General features: G+C 38.7%; 1 protein-coding gene across 2 annotated transcripts in view; it reads left to right on the top strand.

Moving 5' to 3' along the window:
* POLR3B (polymerase (RNA) III (DNA directed) polypeptide B) overlaps positions 1-22,112 on the top strand; it is a 122,880-nt gene that overhangs the window by 14,445 nt on the left and 86,323 nt on the right. For both annotated transcript variants that reach the window (XM_010853386.1, XM_010853387.1), the window contains exons 7-11: positions 1,161-1,252; positions 3,224-3,341; positions 4,825-4,933; positions 12,315-12,437; positions 20,617-20,736. In XM_010853386.1, coding sequence (XP_010851688.1) covers positions 1,161-1,252; positions 3,224-3,341; positions 4,825-4,933; positions 12,315-12,437; positions 20,617-20,736 — 562 coding nt within the window. The remainder of the gene's footprint in view (positions 1-1,160; positions 1,253-3,223; positions 3,342-4,824; positions 4,934-12,314; positions 12,438-20,616; positions 20,737-22,112) is intronic.

Below are 22,112 nucleotides of genomic sequence, written 5' to 3'. Positions count from 1 at the left end.
GAGCCTCCTTCACCGGGTTGCTTTATGGGTCTGATGAGTCAGTGTATGTAAAACACGTGGAGCAGCGTTCATCACATTGTTGTGTTTCAATTGTGAAGTTAAGGAAACTGCTTCCATTTCCTCCTATAACTGCAGGCTGTTAGGGAAGCACGAGGTAAGATAGCATTTCCTTCAACTCTCCTGGGCCAGTCTTCTTGGTGGATTTTTGCATATTTTGAGTTTTCTTGGAAGAATGAATGTTCATAGCAGTATATAGGGGAGAAGTTATTTGCCCAGGACAAGTTTGGAAATGATAGCACCGGCTGGCATTTTTGCTGTCTGCTTTTCCTAATTAGGGAAATGTATTGACTCTCCTGTAGAAATGGACCAGATCCACAATATTGTGTGTTTACTAATGATGTTGGACTTTAAACACGACACAAATAATTGTCACTCAAGTGTTGCCCCTTGCCTCAAAAGAACTTAATAAACATGCATTTGTTTATTATTAAGCCAAGAGCTCAATAAACATCCATTTGTTCATCAAATATGCACCAGCTACATGTTACTGTCATGTGCTATGCTGGTACCTCTATCAGGTAAATAGAAGATACTTAAGACTTTGCTCACTTGGCTACATTCTCCTCATTCTTCACTTAGAAAAAGAAATAGGGATATTAAAAAAAAAATTAATCTTTGTTTTAGCACAACTGTTTATCAGTGTTAAAAGAGAAGAAGTTCTCTCTTATAAATGGACCATACTTGTGTCCAGTTAAATCTTAGTTCTTTTTCCCAATTGCCTGGTTAGTTCTGAGAGTCTCTGGTTCCTTACACTTTGATTCATAGTGCTATTTCTACGTGACTAAGGCAAGTCACTTTGTTTTCCACGAATGAAGACTTGCTGCCATTTGTTGACTGTCACTCAGGCTTGTCTGCAAAGTTGGAGGGAACCATGGATTTGGGTTTTTGGTATCTGTACCAGAAAAACAGTGTACCTGAGGACATAACTTCGTTTCGCTCAGCTCTCTCCCACAATACCATCCCTCTGCCTTTCCTCACATGTCTGACAGGAATGTAGACCCCTCAATGGTGTGTGCACTGGCCAGCTTGTGTTCTGTTCAACCTTTTTGCCAGTGACCATCTGAATATGATATTTTCTTTTTTTTTTTAATTTTAAACAGAATGCCCATAATGCTACGTAGTTCAAACTGTGTTCTTACAGGAAAAACACCAGCAGAATTTGCTAAACTGAATGAATGTCCTTTAGATCCAGGTAGGTGTGATTTCTTAGATTTCCCCTCCACTTCTTTTTTTGTTGTTGTTGTTTTTGCTTTTGTTTTACTCTTGCTGTTGATTTAGCATTTTTTTCTCAGAAACAAGATCAGCTTTTCTTCTTTTAGTGAATTAGGATAAAATTTTGTATGCAAAACATACAGCAGTTTGGTTCCAACTTTATTCTGTTGGTCTGTATTTTTAAAGATATGTTGTTTCCTCTTTTATTTCAGGCTCAAAACTTTAATACTTCAGTTCAGTTCAGTTCAGTCACTCAGTCGTGTCCGACTCTTTGTGATCCCATGAACCGCAGCATGCCAGGCCTCCCTGTCCATCACCAACTCCTGGAGTTCACCCAAACTCATGTCAGTTGAGTCCGTGATGTCATCTAACCATCTCATCCTCTGTCGTCCCCTTCTCCTCCTGTTCTCAATCTTTCCCAACATCAGGATCTTTTCAAATGAGCCAGCTCTTTGCATCAGGTGGCCAAAATATTGGAGTTTCAGCTTCAACATCAGTCCTTCCAATGAACACCCAGGACGTTCTGGTTTATTGCTATGGTTTATCAGGCTGTCTCTTTGCTCGATGGTGTTTTTTGGTATGCTTAAAAATTCAAGAATCATCTCACTAAGTTTTTTGTCTGTCTCATCTGAAAAGACACAAGTAGCTCACTTCTGGCTGTTTTGAATGCCATATCTGGGCAAAAAATGAGTCTGTTTAAATTTTTTGAAGTTATATTTTCATACTTATTTCTAGGCAGTTTTTTTTTAAGCTTCGTGCTTAGCAGTTTACAGAATGTTCTTTTAATTCCTTAATTCATGTTTCACTTTGATTTAGTTCATGGTTAATCTAGTTCCTTTATAGTTGCATATATTGCATCCCTGATAGCTCAGTTGGTAAAGAATCTGCCTGCAATGCAGGAGACCCTGGTTCAATTCCTGGGTTGGGAAGATTCACTGGGGAGGGGGTAGGCCACCCACTCCAGTATTCTTGGGCTTCCCATGTGGCTCAGCTGGTAAAGAATCTGCCTGCAATGCAGGAGACCTGGGTTCGATCTCTGGGTTGGGAAGATCCTCTGGAGAAGGGAAAGACTACCCACTCCAATATTCTGGCCTGGAGAATTCCATGGACTGTATAGACCATGGGGTCACAAAAAGTCGGACACGACTGAGCGACTTATGTAGAATCTGAGAAGGTTTTGGAAAGAGGATAACACAGAATGTGGCTTTACTAGAGCAGTAATAAGATGTTCCATAAGTCAAATATATTGCCTTGTTTTTGCTTATATTCTGAAGGTAAAACAGTCTCACTTTATCCCATTCTGAATTGTGTGCAGAAAAGCTTAACAATGTTTTATGAGTTTTGTCAAGTATAGAATATATTTTGGAAACCTGATCTTAATCTGCCATTGTCAATGATTTGTTAGAAAACTTGAGTGAATTTTAATTTATATTGAAGATTGTCAGTTATTTCTGTGCTTATAAAATCTGAAGACTAATTTATTTGGCTTTTTTTTTCATTCACTTCTCATATGTCAAGTCCTGATGATCCTAGACCAATAAGATGCATTCCTTGTCCTCCAGAAATTTATCTTGTGGCTCATTTGTTTAAATCATGTGCTAAGACTGTTAACAATTTGTATAACAATATTGACAAACCCCTTTAAATTAAGGAAATGGCAGCCTACTCCAGTATTCTTGTCTGGAGAATTCCATGGACAGAGGAGCCTGACAGGCTACAGTCCATGGGGTCGCAAAGAGTCAGACACGACTGGACTACTATCTCTCAGCACCATAAGGTCATGGTATTGAGTTGGCTGATAAGTTCATTTGGATTTTCCTGTAAGATGTTATAGAAAAATACAAATTAACCTTTTGGCCAACCCAATAGAAAGACTAGGAGCTCGCTGCCATTGCTCAGTCATGCTGTTGGAAGAATGGCTGGTGATGCTTTTCTTGTTTCCCTCTGGCAGGGGGCTACTTCATCGTTAAAGGAGTAGAAAAAGTTATTCTTATCCAAGAGCAACTGTCTAAGAACAGGATCATTGTGGAGGCCGACAGAAAAGGGACTGTGGGTGCTTCAGTTACCAGGTATGGATGGCAGAGTTGGTGTTCTTACGAAATATTGATCATCCCATTGGTGTCAGATGGCGATCACTGAATACAGAAGTAGCCCCTTATTTCTCTTCTATAACAGGGAGTGTGATATTTAAACTAAACTATCTAGCATTCAGTTGATTGTGTACATCTGTGTCAGAGGGTACTGATTTAAAATTTTTGGTGATGAAAAGTGTGAGACATTGTTCAAAAGGCCATTAGTTATTTTATCCAAGTTCAACTTGGCTCCAGTCCATAGGGTCGCAAAGAGTTGGACACTGAGTGACTTATACACATTAAAGGAACATTAAAGCATTAAAGGAACTTTTAAAAAAAGTTAACAAACAGTCTGGGAATAAAAAATACGTGGCATGGTTAAGATGTCAGTATGGAATAGACTTTCTCTTCTGATGACTTATAATGAACTGCTCAGCTTAGAGTTTCTGAATGTTTCTTTCTGGTGAAGAGGCAGCTAACAGTAGTGCGCATTTGTTGAGCAGTTAGTAGGAGCCAGAGCGTGTATTAGGTGCGTTATATATATTTGTCACCTCTGCCCTCCAACATAAGTGCTGTTATTTTTAGGTGAGTAACAGGCCTTGCTCGCAGCGTGACATTGACCATTAGAGGAAGCCAGCATTTGGATCAAGATGTAATAATTCTGCAACCCACATCTTCCTGTTGTATGCAGCTTTTGAAGCCAGGGCAATCAGGATTTGAATCCCACAGTTGTTTACTAGCCATGAGGCACTTGGGGGCGAAGTTACAATATTTAACTTCTCTAAGCCTTGGTTTCTTTCATACATGATTTAGGGACAACACTGCAAAATAAGTGTTAGTATGTAGGAGATTAGAGCTAATGTTCATAGAGTGAATAACAATGCACAGTATGTAATAGGTGATCAGTGTGTGTTATTATTGTGGTGGATGAAAGCTGGGAAATATTTTTAGATCATCAGGAAAGTTTCAGCTAACTGAGCTATAAATAGGAGATTCCTTAGTTTCTTTTGGCTTCACTGTATACCAAAACTGTAGGATGTTTTATTGGATTCTTATTTTAAAAATTCATGGTGTTCATTCATTTCCTTGTGGTTTTCCCATTGTGGGGTAGGCTCATTTTAAAGTTTTTCTTTTCAAATGTATAAAATTGATCAGAAATATATCCCATATTAGAACAAAGCAGTTCAGGTGGAATCAAAGTGAAGGAGGTTAAAATGAATTGGTGATTGTTGCTTATTCACCCACAGAACTTCTGTCATAATCTCACAGCTAAAGAAACAATTCTAGTGTTCTAAAGTGTTTGTGGAAGTGGCAGAGGAGGCTGGAGAGGACTTGTGTGTCTTTAAAAGGTACCTGTTTAGAAGGACCTTACTGATCGTTGCTGATCACTGGAATCTTATTGATTGGTAGTTATTGCTTTTGCATGTTACTAGTTTGAAACTAGGTGGGATATAGTTTAACCAACTGTGTTTTCTTACAGCTCTACTCATGAGAAAAAAAGCAGAACCAATATGGCTGTGAAACAAGGACGGTTTTATTTGAGACATAATACTTTGTCAGAAGATATACCCATTGTCATCATATTTAAGGTGAGTCTGCAAGTATCGTTTGAAAATTATAAAGAATTATTTTATACTTATATATAGGTTAGAAAAATTGAGCCTGCAAATATCTTCTGAAAATTATAAATTTTTTATGGTTTATTTTCGTATATAGGTAGAAAATTGAGCACAAGGAGTTCTAGGAATGTAAAGATTTGTGACATAGAGAAATTGTCAGGCGTGTAATATAAATTGAAAGCTAGTGAGGCTGGGGTTCAGGTATTTTTAAAAGTAGTGATCTATTCTTTAAAATGGAAACACCGTAAGGAATTCCAAAGATACAAAAGGGTGAATAGTGATGAGTAGGCCTCTCACCCACCTGGACCTAAAAACGTGGTTGTCCTGCCCAGCAACACTGGTTTCTGGTGCGTCCTTCTAGAGCTAGTCTGTGCGTGTACAGCACCTGAGTATGTTGTAGGCTTCTTTTATGTTTTGTTTTTCACTTACATTGGAGAAGGAAATGGCAACCCACTCCAGTACTCTTGCCTGGAAAATCCCATGGACAGAGGAGCCTGGTAGGCTACAGTTCCACGGGGTTACAAAGAGTTGGACACGAGTGAGCGATTTCACTTTCTTTCACTTTCACTTACATAAACTGCACCCTATTTTGCACTTAGCTTGTTTTCTTTTTTGTAACTTACATCTTGAAGATAGAGTTTTATTAGTTCATATACAGTTACTGTTTTTTTTTTAATGGTTCCATTTATAGGTGTACCGTAATTTATTTAACTATTGTCTCATCAGTGGACACACAGCTCTTGCTATTTCAAAGCTGCTATAATATTTTATACAGGGCAAGGATATCTGCAGGCTAAGTTTCTAGAAGTGTAATTTTCTAGGTCACAGAGGATGATCTGAGTCTTTTGTTCTTTTTTATGGACTTTGGGATCCCTGTGAATTTTTTCATAGATAATGAATCTTTAAGCTAAATCTGATTTTTAAAATCTTCTTTGTGAATTGTTGACTTAGAACCCAAAAGACATTTTCCTGTAGAAATAATGTTTAAGTGGTATTTACTGTTCAGTCACTCAATTGTGTCCAACTCTGCAACCCTATGGATGCAGCACGGCAGGCTTCCCTGTCCGGCACCATCTCCTGGAGCTTGCTCAAACTCATGTCCGCTGTGAATTTTTAAATTTACTTCTTATTGCCTTTCTTTGAAGTTTATGTTATTTGTAATTATAATTTTCGTAAAAGACAAAGTAATTCTGTCTTTACTTGAAGGGAATCCCACATTGCCCAACGCAGTATCTTGTGTACAGAGTGAGGTTTAGTGGATAAATTTTACCTATGTGAAATTACATCTCCAGCAGAGGGCAGTATGTTACCATGCATGAGAAGGACTTTTATGGACAATTTCAGAGCTTTATAAAGATGTGTAGGACTGCTTTCCCTAGACCAGAAATTATAAATTAATTATAATGCAGATACTGTTATGTCACTCATATGGAAAATGGATCATTAGACACATGCATGCATTAAAACCAGAACACTTCTAAATACTAGGCGACTTCACTTTCACTTTTCACTTGCATGTATTGGAGAAGGAAATGGCAACCCACTCCAGTGTTCTTGCCTGGAGGATCCCAGGGATGGCGGAGCCTGGTGGGCTGCTGTCTGTGGGGTTGCACAGAGTCGGACACGACTGAAGCGACTTAGCAGCAGCAGGTGACAAAAGTTTGATAAGACAGTTTTTTCTGTCAAATTTAATATTATGTTGTAAATGTATACATATTCATAGCTGACTTAAATCCTTTCTAGAATGGGGCTGTAACTTAATAATGTGCATTTTTATGCAGCCAGTAGTTGAGATTTCCAGCTTCTCCGTTTCTGATTGTAAAATAGTCCTTACATTGAATTGAAAAAGTCACTAAAAAGTGTAACAACGTTGGATAAAGTTTTTTAAGAACTTTTTTCCTTTGCTTTTGAAATATACACATTGATTTTATTTTACTTTTTTCAGTTAGCAATGAATTTTGAGTAACTTTCCTCATCTATAAATAAAATCCACATCATTATTTTTACTAGGTATTCTATGGAATTCATGTATATAATATCTATTTAAGCAAATTCCTATAGTGGGACATGTAGGTGTCTTTTTTCCCTAAATTTTCACTCTTATGCACAGTGCTGGGCATCTTTATATATACATGTTTGTGTGTATTGCTGATTATTTTGTAAGACTTAATTCCTGGGAGTGGGATTATATATTTTTTAAACACTTACATGTTGTTTAATTTTCCCCCTAAATGTATTCATTACATTTTAATCAGCTGTGTATACTAACTAAAATAAATATTTGAAAATTTTTAGGTCAAATGAATACATTGGTCACACATAGTCACTTTTTTTGGGTCTCTCACTATAGAGTTGCTTTAATGAACTTGCTTATTAACCACAGTTAAGACCTTCCCATTTGGAAGGCAGCATAGAATGAATATTGGATGTCTTACCATCAGGCAGATCCAGGTTGATTTCCAGTCTCTTCACTTACTAGTCTGTGTGGCCTTGGATAGATTTCCCAGTCTTCCTGAGTCTTGGATAACTCATCTAAAGTGAGCATTTTACCTAAGTGGGGGGGGGCGGGGGAAGTTTCTTTGAAGAGCAAATGAGATAATATATTTTTTGCAAAGTAGACTGCATAGAAAGACAATGCTATTTCTTTTTAGTGAGTCCTCTTTACACATTTAATGTCAGAAGCCCGGGAAAATAAAGTAGGCTACCAGAGAAATCACATCATTTCTCTTTTTGTGTTGTGTGGCCCTAACACAGACCTTGACAGTCATTAGGACTTGATGGTTGTTGATTGTAGCCAACAATTGGCTAAAAGTGACAGAAGCAGCAGGGTTTCCAGACTCCATGCTGAGTCTGAATATGACGGATAAAGCTTTTAAGACCTAGATCAGCCTTATTTATGGACTTGAATTACAACAAAGGTTCTCCTGCCCATGAATCTTCCCTACTTTTATTTTTTGTACCCCTCAGTATTCAGCAATTGTGCTGTGACGGCATCTGCAGCCTGAAGATTTTTATGGAAAAAGAGGACAGATATCAAGGGGGCTGGGCATTGCATAATTTTGAAATTTTTGGCCTTTAAAGAGAAGAAAAATTAGAGTTCAAGTGAGTGAATGCAGTTCTTTTGTTATCTGCATGGACTGCTTCTGGTAATGATAGGTTGACTTCTGTCTAAAGAAAAATCTCTGGCTTCTGAATGTTAGATATTTTAAGAACTTAACCCTTTTCCCTTCTTCACATAATATGTTGCAATGTATCACCATTAGCTTGTGTATCATTCTCTTTTGCTTATTAGTATTCTTCTTTCTGTCTCTAAAAATCACACTTTTAGTCACACTGAGTGGATATCCAAGGAGAAGACTTCCTGCCACTTTTTAAAGAGCACGTCCCCTTATTTTTGTTCTTATTGCTGATTGCCAGACTGGGTGACCTTCCGTGGAAATGTATTATCTCTGCTATTTTTTCATGCGGTTATTAAATAGCCTTCACTTTTGACTTATTCGTTAGGTGAAATGATTTCAGATATCTGGAGTACAGAGTTCCATATAAAGCTGGTTTTCAGATGTCTAAATTATGTCTGTAGAGCAAAATGGTTGGGCATTTTGCTGTCGTTTCCATAGCAGTATGTCATTTATTTGTAGCTGTGACTTCTGAAGGCTAAATAGTCATAAAGTCACTTCCGTCTTTGGAGCTGGAGCGTTATTGATGACGACCTGACTGAGTTATCACCCCGTGTTTCAGTGATCTGATATAGGAAGAGTTTAGGGCTTTTAGAGCTAAGCTTTGGCACAGATCATTCTTCTGCATATAGGGTGTCATTTACTGTGTGACGTATCTCTGGCATATCTTTGTTTCATAGCGGAAAAATATTTGGAAGGCCTAAGCAGTCTGTTTAGATTCATGTTAGGCTGCTCGAGAGTTTTGTGCAGTTAAAGACTTGCTCCTTAGATCAGCATCAGGGCAACTTGAAGTGGCAGCTTCAAGGGAAGACTCTTTCGTTATTATTGAACACCAAAAGAGACAATCAAGAACACTGTCTTTTTTGCTTGGAGATTACTGAGCTAAAAAGTATTAAGGTGACATACGGACCTTCATGTGGTTTAGGTGTTGTCTTGCCGAACGAAAGGGGGCTGACCCAGAATGCATCTGCCGTTTCAGCTCTAGGATTCTGTTTGTTTCAGCGAGGTCTTTTCCTGCTGTATCGTTTTGCCTCCTTGGTTTGGCACCTGTTCTACACAGATCTTATCTCCTTTAGTGGTTTTTTTTGTTGTTTGTTTTCTTTAGTGTTGGGGCTTTCCCTGAGAAGTGAGACTCCTTAGTTACAAAGTTTTATGTTCGAGATTTTAGAGAAAGATGACTGCAAACTATTGCCTTAGTGTTGTTTTTGTAAAAATATGTTGGTTCCATTGAAACCCATTATTTTGAGAGATTGACAGGTAAAAATTAACTTACATTCTAACTGGCTTTTCACAGAGAAGAACTGTCGTCTGTTATTTCTGAGTGGCTCCTTGGCAGACCACAAGGGATAGATGGTACTAGATAGATGCCATCACCATCAGAGTAAATGCAGCTCTGTGTTTGGTTAAAGGATAATCTAGGGTTGTTCTTTTTTTTAAATTAGAGCTGATAATTTTTTAGGATTGCTCTTCTTTAATCCATGAAAGACTAAACATTTGTGTGTTTTTCTTTTTTTGACTGCGCTAGGTCTTCATGGAGGCACACAGGCTTCTCTAGTTCATGGAGCCTTAGTAGCTCCACTGCATGTGGGATCTTAGTTCCCTGACCAGGGACCAAACCCTTGTCCCCTGCATTGAAAGGTGGATTCTTAACCACTGGACCACTAGGGAAGTCCCAGGGAGACTGTTTTAATGAATTTGTGTAGTGTTTAGAGTTGCTGTCTAGTGTCCATTTGAATAAATGCATTGTATCAGAGATAAAAAAGACATGAAAACTGACGTGAAAATTAACATATAAAAAAGAGATTTGTATCCTGAAAACTTCTTCATTTTGTTCACGAAACAAAAAAATTTTTCAAAACAAGTTGTATGCTTAAAATATTAAGTTTAGTGGATTTAACTCCCAAAGTTGGTTTATTAGTTATCTGTGCTGAGTAACAAATCACAACAGAGTCTCTGTTGGTCAGGGGTTTGGGCCCTGCTAGACTGAGTAGTCCTGGCTCAGGGTCTTTCATGAGTCGAAGCCGTGAAAACCTTTCATTCATGTCAGCTAAGGCCTCAGTCATCTGAAGAATGGATTGGAGCTGGAGGTGGCTGACCCTCAGGGTAAGAGACCTGGTTCCTCACTGTTGGCCCTTCCTTCCATGGGAGCTGGAGTATCTCCATGACATGGCCACTGGTCCCCAGAGGAGCCAGCAAGACTCCAGAGTCATACCGTGGTTCCTACCTTTTATCTATAGAAGTGAGTCATTAAGTTTAGCCCACACCTAAGCAGAGGTGCATCTTGATGAGCGTGAAAGAGGAGAGTAAAAAAGCTGGCTTAAAACTCAGCATTCAAAAAACTAAGATCATGGCATCCAGTCCCATCACTTCATGGCAAATAGATGGGGAAGAAGTGGAAACAGTGACAGATTTTCTTTTCTTGGGCTCCATAATCACTGTGGATGGTGACTGCAGCCACAAAATTAAGACATTTGCTCCTTGGAAGAAAAACTATGACAAACCTAGACAGCATATTAAAAAGCAGAGACATTACTTTGCTGACAAAGGTCTGTATGGTCCAAGCTATGATTTTTCCAGTAGTCGTATATGGATGTGAGAGTTGGACCATAAAGAAGGCTGAGCACCAAAGAATTGATGCTTTCAAATTGTGGTGCTGGAGAAGACACTTGAGAGTCTGTTGAACTGCAAGGAGATCAAACCAGTCAATCCTAAAGGAAATCAGTCCTGAATATTCATTGGAAGGACTGATGCTGAAGCTGAAGCTTCAGTACTTCGGCCACCTGATGCAAAGAGCTGACTCATTGGAAAAGACTCTGATGCTGGGAAAGATTGAAGGTGGGAGGAGAAGGGGACGACAGAGGATGAGATGGTTGGATGGCATCACGACTGAGTTTGAGCAAACTCTGGTAGATGGTGAAGGACAGGGAAGCTTGGTGTGTTGCAGTCCATGGGGTCGCAAAGAGTCAGCTGAACTACAGCTGAGCTACTGAACAACAGCAACTGTCATAGCAAGCTTCAAAACTTTCAGTAAGCTTACATATGATCCTAAGATATCCAAATTGAATTTGTATGATATAGACTATTAAAATTCAAATGTAGAGTGGTGGAATGTGGAGCTGGAAGGGACCTGGTTTGCCCTGTCATGACAGAAATGAAGAAACGCAGGTGGAGGAGGTGATGTGCACTAGTGGTTGTCAGGCGTGTTGACATTCTCTGTCAACTTTGAAGAGGTGCCCCTTCCATTGTGCCCAGCGTGATGCTCTCCGTGTTCTGCATCAGACTCAGAATTTGATTTTCCCTGTCTCGTGTGTGGAGAAGAGCTAAGAACTAGATCGTCAAAGTTTAATAGACGAGTACCCCTGGTTCTCTTTTCTCTGCGTAGGTAAAGGAAGAATTTGAATACAAATGTAACTTTTCCCCTAACTTCTTAGAAGTGGAGTACTTTTCTGCCAGGATAGGTTTAGTGAGATTATGCTCTATTTCTTGATGTGGCAGAATGCCAGGCAAATGTGTGAAGGAGTGAGCCTTAGGATGACCATATGGAATCTACAAAGACTTGCGTTGCTGGCTGCCACCTTGAAACACTTAAAGATAAATGGGTTTTTTAAACCTAAGGGTGTTCTTGGTTTTATAAAAATCTCATTAAAAACCTACATAAAGTAGAGCTTGATATCTCTAGAATAGTGAGGTAAAACATCCTCTAGGAAAAATTCTTTGAGCCTAAAGGTGCATGATTTGACAGTTCTCAGAAAATTTTGTCTTGTGGCAAAACTTTTTGAGGGTTCTGTTTATTTTCAGCCAGGCATATTTTCTGATTTGCTGCTCTTTGCCTTTTGTTTTGTTCTGTTTTCTCTTTTTTCAGTTTGCCTTTGTAATTGTGACCAGGGTCTCCACTCTACCGTCGTACTTCCTTGGATACTTATAAATTGTAGAAGATAGTACACATGCAGAAAGTGCTTGAGAATGTTTGTTTTTCCTCTTCCTCATCAAAATTTCTGTTTCAGGTTCTTCTGCAGCTTGGGCTGTGACTGCCAATGCCAGATGGCACCGTTTCTGAGAAAAGAGCTAGCTTTTGCTTAGAAGTAATACTCACAAACAATGCCAAATTAGCATAAGCAAATGTCAGTGAGTTAACACAAAGCCCACACTCTTTCTATCTTTTCTTCCCTTCCTAGGCCATGGGTGTTGAGAGTGACCAGGAAATTGTGCAGATGATCGGAACAGAGGAGCACGTGATGGCTGCGTTTGGGCCCAGTCTGGAAGAGTGCCAGAAAGCTCAGATTTTCACACAGATGCAGGTGTGTCTTTTCACGTTGTCCTTCACTATGAAAGGGAATTAATTGAAGATTTAATGCTGCTCGTCGCTAAAGCATCAGATGCAGTGACTTTTGGGGGTAGAGATTTGGGGTGGATGTTGGGGAGATGGGAGTAGTGGTCAAGGAGCTTCTTTGGCTCATTATTTGAGGGATTGGAGGAGTCTGCCTAGACAAATTATCGGCTTTGGTGTCCAGTTTAGAAGCAGAGGGACCAAGAAGCTTTTGTTCTAATGTAATAAATAGCAAGTATTTTTTTTTTTGTATTTGCCTGGTGACACAATTTTTTAAACTACAGCACCTCTAGTGTAGAAAGCTTTTTTTTTTTAATGTCTTTCTCTTTAATATTCTTTTTTATTCCCTGCCTCAAGTTGCTTTCAGCATCCAGTTGTATGTGGTCTCTATCTCTTTTGCTGAATTTTCAATGTTTCCAGCAAGAAAGACCCAGGCTCAGAACACGTTTGCCACTGCAGAGCCTTCATTGACCTGTCTTAGGCACTTCCAGCTGGAACCTGTGGATTTTAGGACCAAAGATGAAGACAGGGAACTGTATATATGCTTTATTGTTGTTTAGTCACTAAGTCCTGTCCGACTCTACAACACCATGGACTGTAGCCTCCAGGCTCCTCTGTCAGTGGGATTTCCCAGGCAAGAATCCTAGAGTGGGTTGCCATTTCCTTCTCCAGGGGATCTTCCTGAACCAGGGATCGAACCAACATCTCCTTCTTGGCAGGTGAATTCTTTACAAATGAGCCACTTTGGAAGCCCCTTTATATATCCTAAACATAATCAAAATAATTAGACTTCCCTTCCCATGTGACAGGTAGCCCTCATGGCCATACTCAGGATTTTTAGTTACATGTTTGTAAGGTGCTTTGCTAAGCATAAATCAGTAGTGACCTTCCTCATGGCCATGCTGGTAGGTAGGATTTCCCTACTATAGAGAAGCACAATGGGCATTTCTTATTTATCCACGTGTACATTGTCTATTCTGTTAGGTTGCTTACATAAGGTATAAATTCCATGCTGCTTTTTTCTTGTCACCCAGGATGTTTATAGAGATAGCATTTTCCTTATATCTGTTAGTATGTGTTCTGAAAAATGAAATGAGTCTTGATATTTTCATAGACTGAACCAAACATTTAGGAAGATTGATTGTCATATGTAAACACATATAAATTCCAAAGCAGAAAATAGTAAGGATTATTCTTACTACTGCCTTCTTCTTTTTCTGTAGTTAATTAACCAGTCAACTCTAGTTATCAGGCAGGCAGCATCAGGAGAAGTTGTTTCGATTTCAGTTCAATTCAGTCACTCAGTCGTATCTGACTCTTTGTGACCCCATGGACTACAGCACACCAGGCCTCCCTGTCCCATCACCAATTTCTGGAGTTTATTCAAACTCGTGTCCATTGAGTCAGTGATGCCATCCAGTCATCTCATCCTCTGTCATCCCCTTCTCCCACCTTCAATCTTTCCCAGCATCAGGGTCTTCTCAGATGAGTCAGTTCCTCACATCAGATGGCCAAAGTATTGGAGTTTCAGCTTCAGCATCAGTCCTTCCAATGAATATTCAGGACTGATTTCCTTTAGGATGGACTGGTTGGATCTCCTTGCTGTCCGATGGATTCTCAAGAGTCTTCTCCAACACCACAGTTCAAAAGCATCAGTTCTTTGGTGCTCAGCTTTCTTTATAGTCCAACTTTCACATCCGTACGTGACTATTGGAAAAACCATAGCTTTGACTAGATGTACCTTGGTTGGCAATGTCTCTGCTTTTTAATAAGCTATCTAGGTTTGTCATAATTTTTCTTCCAAGGAGCAAGTGTCTTTTAATTTCATGGCTGCAGTCACCATCTGCAGTGATTTTGGAGCCCCCCAAAATAAAGTCTGTCACTGTTTCCATTGTTTCCCCATCTATTTGCCATGAAGTGATGGGACCAGATGCCATAATCTTAGTTTTCTGAATGTTGAATTTTAAGCCAACTTTTCCACTTTCCTCTTTGACTTTCATCAGGAAGCTCTTTACTTCTTTTTCACTTTCTGCCATAAGGATGTTATCATCTGCATATCTGAGGTTATTGATATTTCTCCCAGCCATCTTGATTCCAGCTTGTGCTTCTTCCAGCCCAGTGTTTCTCATGATGTACTCTGCATATAAGTTAAATAAGCAGGGTGACAGTATACAGCCTTGATGTACTCTTTTCCCTATTTGGAACCAGTCTGTTGTTCCATGTTCAGTTCTAACTGTTGCTTCTTGACCTGCATAGATTTCTTAGGAAGCAAGTCAGGTGGTCAAGTATTCCCATCTCTTTCAGAATTTTCCACAGTTTATTGTGATGCACACAGTGAAAGGCTTTGGCATAGTCAACAAAGCAGAAATAGATGGTTTTCTGGAACTCTCTTGCTTTTTCGATGATCCAATGAATGTTGGCAATTTGATCTCTGGTTCCTCTGCCTTTTATAAATCCAGCTTGAACATCTAGAAGTTCACGGTTCACGTACTGTTGAAGCCTGGCTTGGAGAACTTGGAGCATTACTTTGCTAGCATGTGAGATGAGTGCAATTGTGCAGTAGTTTGAGCATTCTTTGGCATTGCCTTTCTTTGGGATTAAAATGAAAACTGACCTTTTCCAGTCCTGGAGCCACTGCTGAGTTTTCCAAATTTGCTGGCATATTGAGTGCAGCACTTTCACAGTATCATCTTTTAGGATTTGAAGTAGCTCAACTGTAATTCCATCACCTCCACTAGCTTTGTTCCTAGTAATGCTTCCTAAGGTCCACTTGACTTCACATTCCACGATGTCTGGCTCTAGGTGAGTGAGCACACCATGGTGATTTTTCACTGGGTCATGAAGATCTTTTTTGTATAGTTCTTCTGTGTATTCTTGCCACCTCTTCTTGTATCTTCTGTTTCTGTTAGGTCCATACCATTTCTGTCCGTCATTGTGCCATCTTTGCATGAAAAGTTCCCTTGGTATCTCTAATTTTCTTAAGGAGATCTCTAGTCTTCCCCATTATTTTGTTTTCCTCTATTTCTCTATTTCTTTGTATTGAGGAAGGCTCTCTTATCTCTCTTTGCTATTCTGGGAACTCTGCATTCAAATGGGTATACCTTTCCTTTTCTCCTTTGCCGTTTACTTCTCTTTTCATAGCTGTTTGTAAGGCCTCCTCAGAGAACTATTTTGTCTTTTTGCATTTCTTTTTCTTGGGGATGGTCTTGGTCCCTGTTTCCTGTACAGTGTCATGAACCTCCACCCATAGTTTTTCAGGCACTCTATCAGATCTAATCCCTTGAATCTATTTGTCATTTCCATTGTATAGTTGTAAGGGATTTGATTTAGGTCATACCTGAATAGTGGTTTTCCCTACTTTCTTCAATTTAAGTCTGAATTTGGCAATAAACATTTCATGATCTGAGTCACAGTCAGCTCCCAGTCTTGTTTTTGCTGACTGTATAGAGCTTCTGCATCTTTGGCTGCAAAGAATATAATCAGTCTGATTTCAGTGTTGACCATCTGGTGATATCTATGTGTAGAGTCTTCTCTTGTGTTGTTGGGAAGAGGGTGTTTGCTATGACCAGTGCGTTCTCCTGGCAAAACTCTGTTAGCCTTTGCCCTGTTCTATTTTTGGTCTTCACTGAAAGTGAACTATTGGTGAACATGCATCTTCATTATAAACTGAAATTACATTGTAATTATGTGAAGAGAAAATGTTAAATACTTAGAATTGGCTACATTTAGGGAGATACACTCAATGCTTTAAAGCTGTGTAATGTCTGGAAGAATAATTCAGCGAGATCCAGTATTCATATTATTGGAAGCATCATCATTGCTGGTCAGATAACTCTATCATTGTTAAGCTGTTTGAGCAGGAGTTAAACAGTGGGTTGGAAGATCATTCATTTATTCCTCTTAAATAGATACTGACAGAAAATATTGGCTAGCTAAAAGTTACTAAAGTGAACTGGAGAAGTTCTTTTAAAAGATGAGAATATGTGATTAGCTAAGAAAGACAAACGTAACTCACGTGAGACAAACAGGAAGTAGAAGTTTGAGATGGCTTGTTCTCTGTGTGCTGGATTAAAGCAAATATTAATTATTTGCAACTGACAAAAGGTTACAGAGGCACAGGTAGTCCAAAATGGTTGATGACTTGAACATATGAGTTCAGATCAGATGAGATCAGTCGCTCAGTTGTGTCCGACTCTTTGCGACCCCATGAATCGCAGCACGCCAGGCCTCCCTGTCCATCACCAACTCCCGGAGTTCACTCAGACTCACATCCATCGAGTCAGTGATGCCATCCAGCCATCTCATCCTCTGTCGTCCCCTTCTCCTGCCCCCAATCCCTCCCAGCATCAGAGTCTTTTCCAATGAGTCAACTCTTTGCATGAGGTGGCCAAAGTACTGGAGTTTCAGCTTTAGCAGTTAGGGCAACACAAATATTTTATGTTATTCTAAATAAAAATGTATTATCTTACATAATAGAACTTTTGACATGGCACTTCAGTAGATTGTTTAAAATATATGTTTTGTTTTAATGCCTCCCTTTTTAGTGACTCCTCTATTTATTCTGCTCATAAAGCCCTTTTGCTGCTACATTTGTCACAGATGTTTTACATTATCATTGCCAGGGGCTCTGAAAAATGGAGAAGAAATCAGTTACTACGTTTTTGGAAGGAGAGGATACACCAGGGGTAGCATCTTGGCTTGTTTTTAAAGCCAACTGGGCTCTTAACGCAGCCCTGACACTGTGCAGCCCTGGCAACTTTATCAGCTATTCTAGGGAAAAGTGACTTTCTGCTGCATCAGAAGGCACCCCTGTATTCCTGTTTCTTCCTCAGGGAAGTGAAGAATCTTTAGCCTCTTCCCCAAGGGAATTGAAAAACCAAAATTTAATAAAGACAGCTAAGTTTAGGGAAAACTGAAGCGCCTGTCTATTCTTTGTTCCCCACCATCTGCTGACTTGCTTCAATCAATTACTCAGTTACTACTTCTTGCTTTGTTACTGCAGCTTGTGTTTTAAAGGTCTTAGTTTGTTTTACCCTCTGATAGCCTTGTTTTTTTTTAAACCAGGAAGGTTCTAGATTTGATCTCCAGTCTTAACAGAGATGTTCCAGTCAGTTTCAGGGACTATTTTAGTCAGGAATTAAAAAAAAAAATGACAAAATGTCTAGTAAGCGGGACATACAGGTAAGTAGACAGAATACAGTGTGATGTGAACACAAATGGAAGTACTCAGTTCTGTATATGTAAGGAATTAAAGAGCAGAGAGAAAGAAGTAGGGTTAGGAAAGGCTTCAAAGAGGGAGTGGTACCTGATCTAGGTTTTGAAGCATGGAAAAAAATTTTCCCAGGCAGGAAACTGGCAGCAGGAATTCCAGGATAAAGAATCAGGGATACCAGTCCTTTCTTATGACTAAATGGAAACCAGTGTTTTGGTATTTTTTTAATGCACTTATTCCTCTCACAAAATAATAAGAACCACATGATCTTTTCAAACTTTTTTTATGGAAAAATTTCAAAATATAAAAAGTATACAGAATTGTATTATGAACCCCCATGTTCCTGTCACCCAGCTTCAACATGAAAAACACTTTGCCAGGGACTTCCCTGGTGGTCCAGTGGCTAAGACTCCATGCTCCCAGTGCAGGAGACCTGGGTTTAATCCCTATTCAGGAAACTTGATCCTGCATGTCACAACAAAGATGGAAGATTCCGTGTACTGTAACTAAGACCTGGTGGAGCTCAATAAATAAATATTAAAAACAGAAAAACTTTGCTATTCTTGTTTCATCTAAAGCTCTGTCTCTGCCTCACCTATTACTTGGTTAAGTTTTTTAAATTTATTTTAATTTGGGGGGAAAATTGCTTTACAGTGTTGTGTTGGTTCCTGCTGAGCAGCAACACAAATCAGTCATATGATTAGTTTTTAACATTTCACTTTTTAGGTAAAGTGTATATACACATAATATACAAGTCTTAATTGTATACTTTTTATAAGATACAGAATATTTCCATGACCCCTGAAAATTCCCTCATGCCTCTTCTAATCAGTTTTCACCTCCGTTTTTCCCCACTTTTCCTATTTTTTTCACCATAGATTAGTTTTGCCTATTCTAGAACTTTAGATAAGGAATTATGCAGTGTATACTTCTTGTTTTGTCAGCTTCTTTTGTTGAACGTATTGACTTAGATTCATCCAAGTGTTTCCCTGTTATGTTGTGTATCCATGTTCTTCATTCCTTTTAGTTGTGGAGTAGTGTTCCATTGTATGAATATACCACAGTTTGTTATCTTTTCCTGTTGATGGACATTTGGTTTGTTTCACTCTTTGGCTGTTAAGAATAAAACTGCCGTAAGCATTCCTGTCTAACTCTCTGCCTAGACAGTTTGGCATTTCTCGTGGATAAATACCTAAGAATAGAATCGCTGGATCAAAATGCAGTTGTGTGGAATAGTACTCAGCCATTAGAAAGAACGAAATAATGCCATTTGCAGCAATATGGATGGACCTAGAGATTGTCATACTGACTGAAGTAAGTCAGACAGAGAAGGAGAAATACCGTATGGCATCCCTCTATGTGGAATCTAAAAAGGAATGAATGATACACGTGAACTTACAAAACAAAGACTCACAGACTCAGAGAACAAACTTACAGTTGCTGATGGGGAGAAGGATCGGGGAAGAGATAGTTAGGGAGTTTGGGACTGACATGTACCTGTACATGTACATGTACATATCCATTTGAAATGGATAACCAGCAAGGTCCTACTGTATAATATGTGGAACTCTGCTTAATATTACGTGGCAGTCTGATTGGGAGGGGAGTTTGGGGGAGAATGGCTACATGTATATGTATGCCTGAGTCTGTTTACTCCTCACCTAAAACTATCACAACAGTGTTAATTGGCTAAACCCCAACCCAAAATAAAAAATTAAAAAAATAATCAGTTGTGTATGTAACTTTTATCAAGTCAGAACTGCCAGATGTGACGGTACCATTTTGCAGTCCCCCCAGCCATGCCTGAGAGTTCTGGTTGCTTCACGTCCTCACCAGCATTCAGTATTGTTAGTCTTTGTAACTTTAGCTGTTCCAGTTTGTTTTGGTGGTATTTCATTGTGATTTTAATCATGCATTTTCCAGATGACTAATAAGGTTGACTAATTTTTGTGTGCTTACTGTCTTCCTTTATAGTTGAAATCATGTAAATCTTCTGACTGTTTCAACACTATTTTCAGCTATTCTAGGTCTTCTGCTTTTCCATAGAAATTTTGAAGTCCAATCAATTTATGTTTTTTAACAAACCCGTCAGGAGTATAATTAACAATAAAAATCATCTTTAATTGTTTAATTAACAATAAAACATCTTTTGGTCAATCTGGAGAGAATTTTAATAGCAAGCCATCTTTAACTATATTAAATGTTCTAGTCAATGAAAATGGCATAACCCTCAGTTTATTTAGCTTTTGTCTTCTCACAGCAATGCTTTGTAGATTTCAGGGTAGAAGTCATACATGGTGTGATTCCTTTTTGAGGAGAGAAAGTACTCCCCCTTCCCCCAAAAGAATACTCACCCAAAGTGTTAACTGTCGACAGGATTCTCTTTGGGTGGAGGATTGATGGCCAAACTACTTATCTCCTTTGTATTTTCTAAACTTCCTATAATTGTCCTGTATCAATTTTATAGTAAAAAAACTAATTATAAAAAGGGAACTATTTTGTCATTGCTGCTGCTACTGCTAAGTCGCTTCAGTCGTGTCCGACCCTGTGTGACCCCATAGATGGCAGCCCACCGGCTCTCTCGTCCCTGGGATTCTCCAGGCAAGAACACTGGAGTGGGTTGCCATTTCCTTCTCCAATGCATGAAAGTGAAAAGTGAAAGTGAAGTTGCTCAGTCGTGTCCGACTCCTAGGGACCCCGTGGACTACAGCCCACCAGTCTCCTCCATCCATGGGACTCTCCAGGCAAGAGTACTGGAGTGGGGTGCCATTGCCTTGGTTTATGACAAATTTTTGTTTTTTTTAAACTAGGACCAATTCAGTTTTCTTTATAAAGGTCCTTGTCTTTTTTGCTTATAGTGTTATGTATGGGTAGCTACTTAATAAATTCTTTCTGATGTCATTCAAACATTATTGTAATATATTCTGTTTTTTAATAGGCATTAAAATATATAGGGAACAAAGTCAGAAGGCAAAGGATGTGGGGAGGTGGCCCAAAGAAAACCAAAATAGAAGAAGCAAGAGAGCTCCTGGCTTCTACCATTCTGACCCACGTACCAGTGAGTAAACCCTTTGCAATTGTGAATACTGATCACTGTGGTATCCATGAACTTCTGTTTGAGTACAAGTTTACATTAATTAAAGTCTAGTTCCATAAGAAAAGAGAGAAGCCTAAAGAGGACTCTCCGATGGCCTGCCAGGAAATAATCTTCCATTATCAAGAGTTTATTTATACTTAGAGAATGTTGGTATATTATGTCATCATCTGATCATGTTTATTGTCTTGATTCTTCTTTCAATCCAAAATTTTAGTTTTTTCTTTGATATTCAAATATATATTAACAATGCTGCTAGATTTCATCTCTGAAGGTCAGAGATGGTGTTTTAGATATTTTTAAATAAGTTAAAAACAAGCTTACAGTGCCTTGCCTATATGTGTAACTTTTTGAAAAATTGTGGTAAAACATACAAAAAAATAAAATTTACTCTTTTTATGTGTATGTTTCTGTGGGATTATGTACATTCTCACTGTTATGTTACCATCACTGCCATAGATACTTCTTAAAATATTAGATGGGCTTATCTTTTAGACCTTGAGCTCACATTGTCCAATCTCCTTCACTTAGAAGGCAGATGCTCAGGTCCAGAAAAGCTGGATGATTTTTCTTGTCATCCAGCTGGTTAGTGGTCAGAGAGAGAGAGCTAGAATCCCATCTTCTGACTCTTGAACCAATGCTTAATATTTATTTTTATTAACTTACTATTAAACAGAGTTCAGCCATATTGGCAAGAGTCATTCTTCCCCTACTCTCACTTAATACATATGTACTCTTTCTAAGTTATAAAATTGTTAGTCATACTTATCTGGTAGTCTGGTTTATGTTGACTTTTAGCATGTGTATTATTCACAAATGATCTAATTTAAGAATTGCACACTCTACCTTCAGGGGCTGATTATGAATAATGAAAAGCTGAGGGAACAGTAGAAGTGAACAGTGACCACCTAAACACATGAAGATACAGCTTTCTTAGTTTGAAACACCTTGTTAGCCAAATAATGTGGGTCTATGATTTTGCCCTTTTGCTGCAATCTGTGTGTGCCCTTGATCTGATTCAGAGAATTAGGAAAGTAAAACAAATTTTATAATATGAATTCTTTATAAACAAGCCTATAAAATATTCCTTAGAACTGACAGAAACTTAGACTACTCTCAGTATTCATTGTTTGGAATGTAGAGAAAGAATTTACCTACTTATCTAAGATTTTTGTCTCTCCAAATAAACCAGTGCAATGATTTCGCCAGTTTTGATTTAACTTACTGATTGGGCCAGATTCATTTATGTAGATTTCAGTTGTACAAGAGAAAATTGAAAAGAACATTTGCAGCAATTTACTTATCAATCTGTTCATTTATTCCATAGATGCTTGCTGAGT

This window comes from Bison bison, unplaced genomic scaffold (genome assembly GCF_000754665.1).
Source record: "Bison bison bison isolate TAMUID 2011002044 unplaced genomic scaffold, Bison_UMD1.0 scf7180017864327, whole genome shotgun sequence".
Lineage (NCBI taxonomy): Eukaryota > Metazoa > Chordata > Mammalia > Artiodactyla > Bovidae > Bison > Bison bison.
The sequence above is the reverse complement of the archived record's forward strand: the minus strand, read 5'-3'. Positions and strand labels throughout refer to the sequence as shown.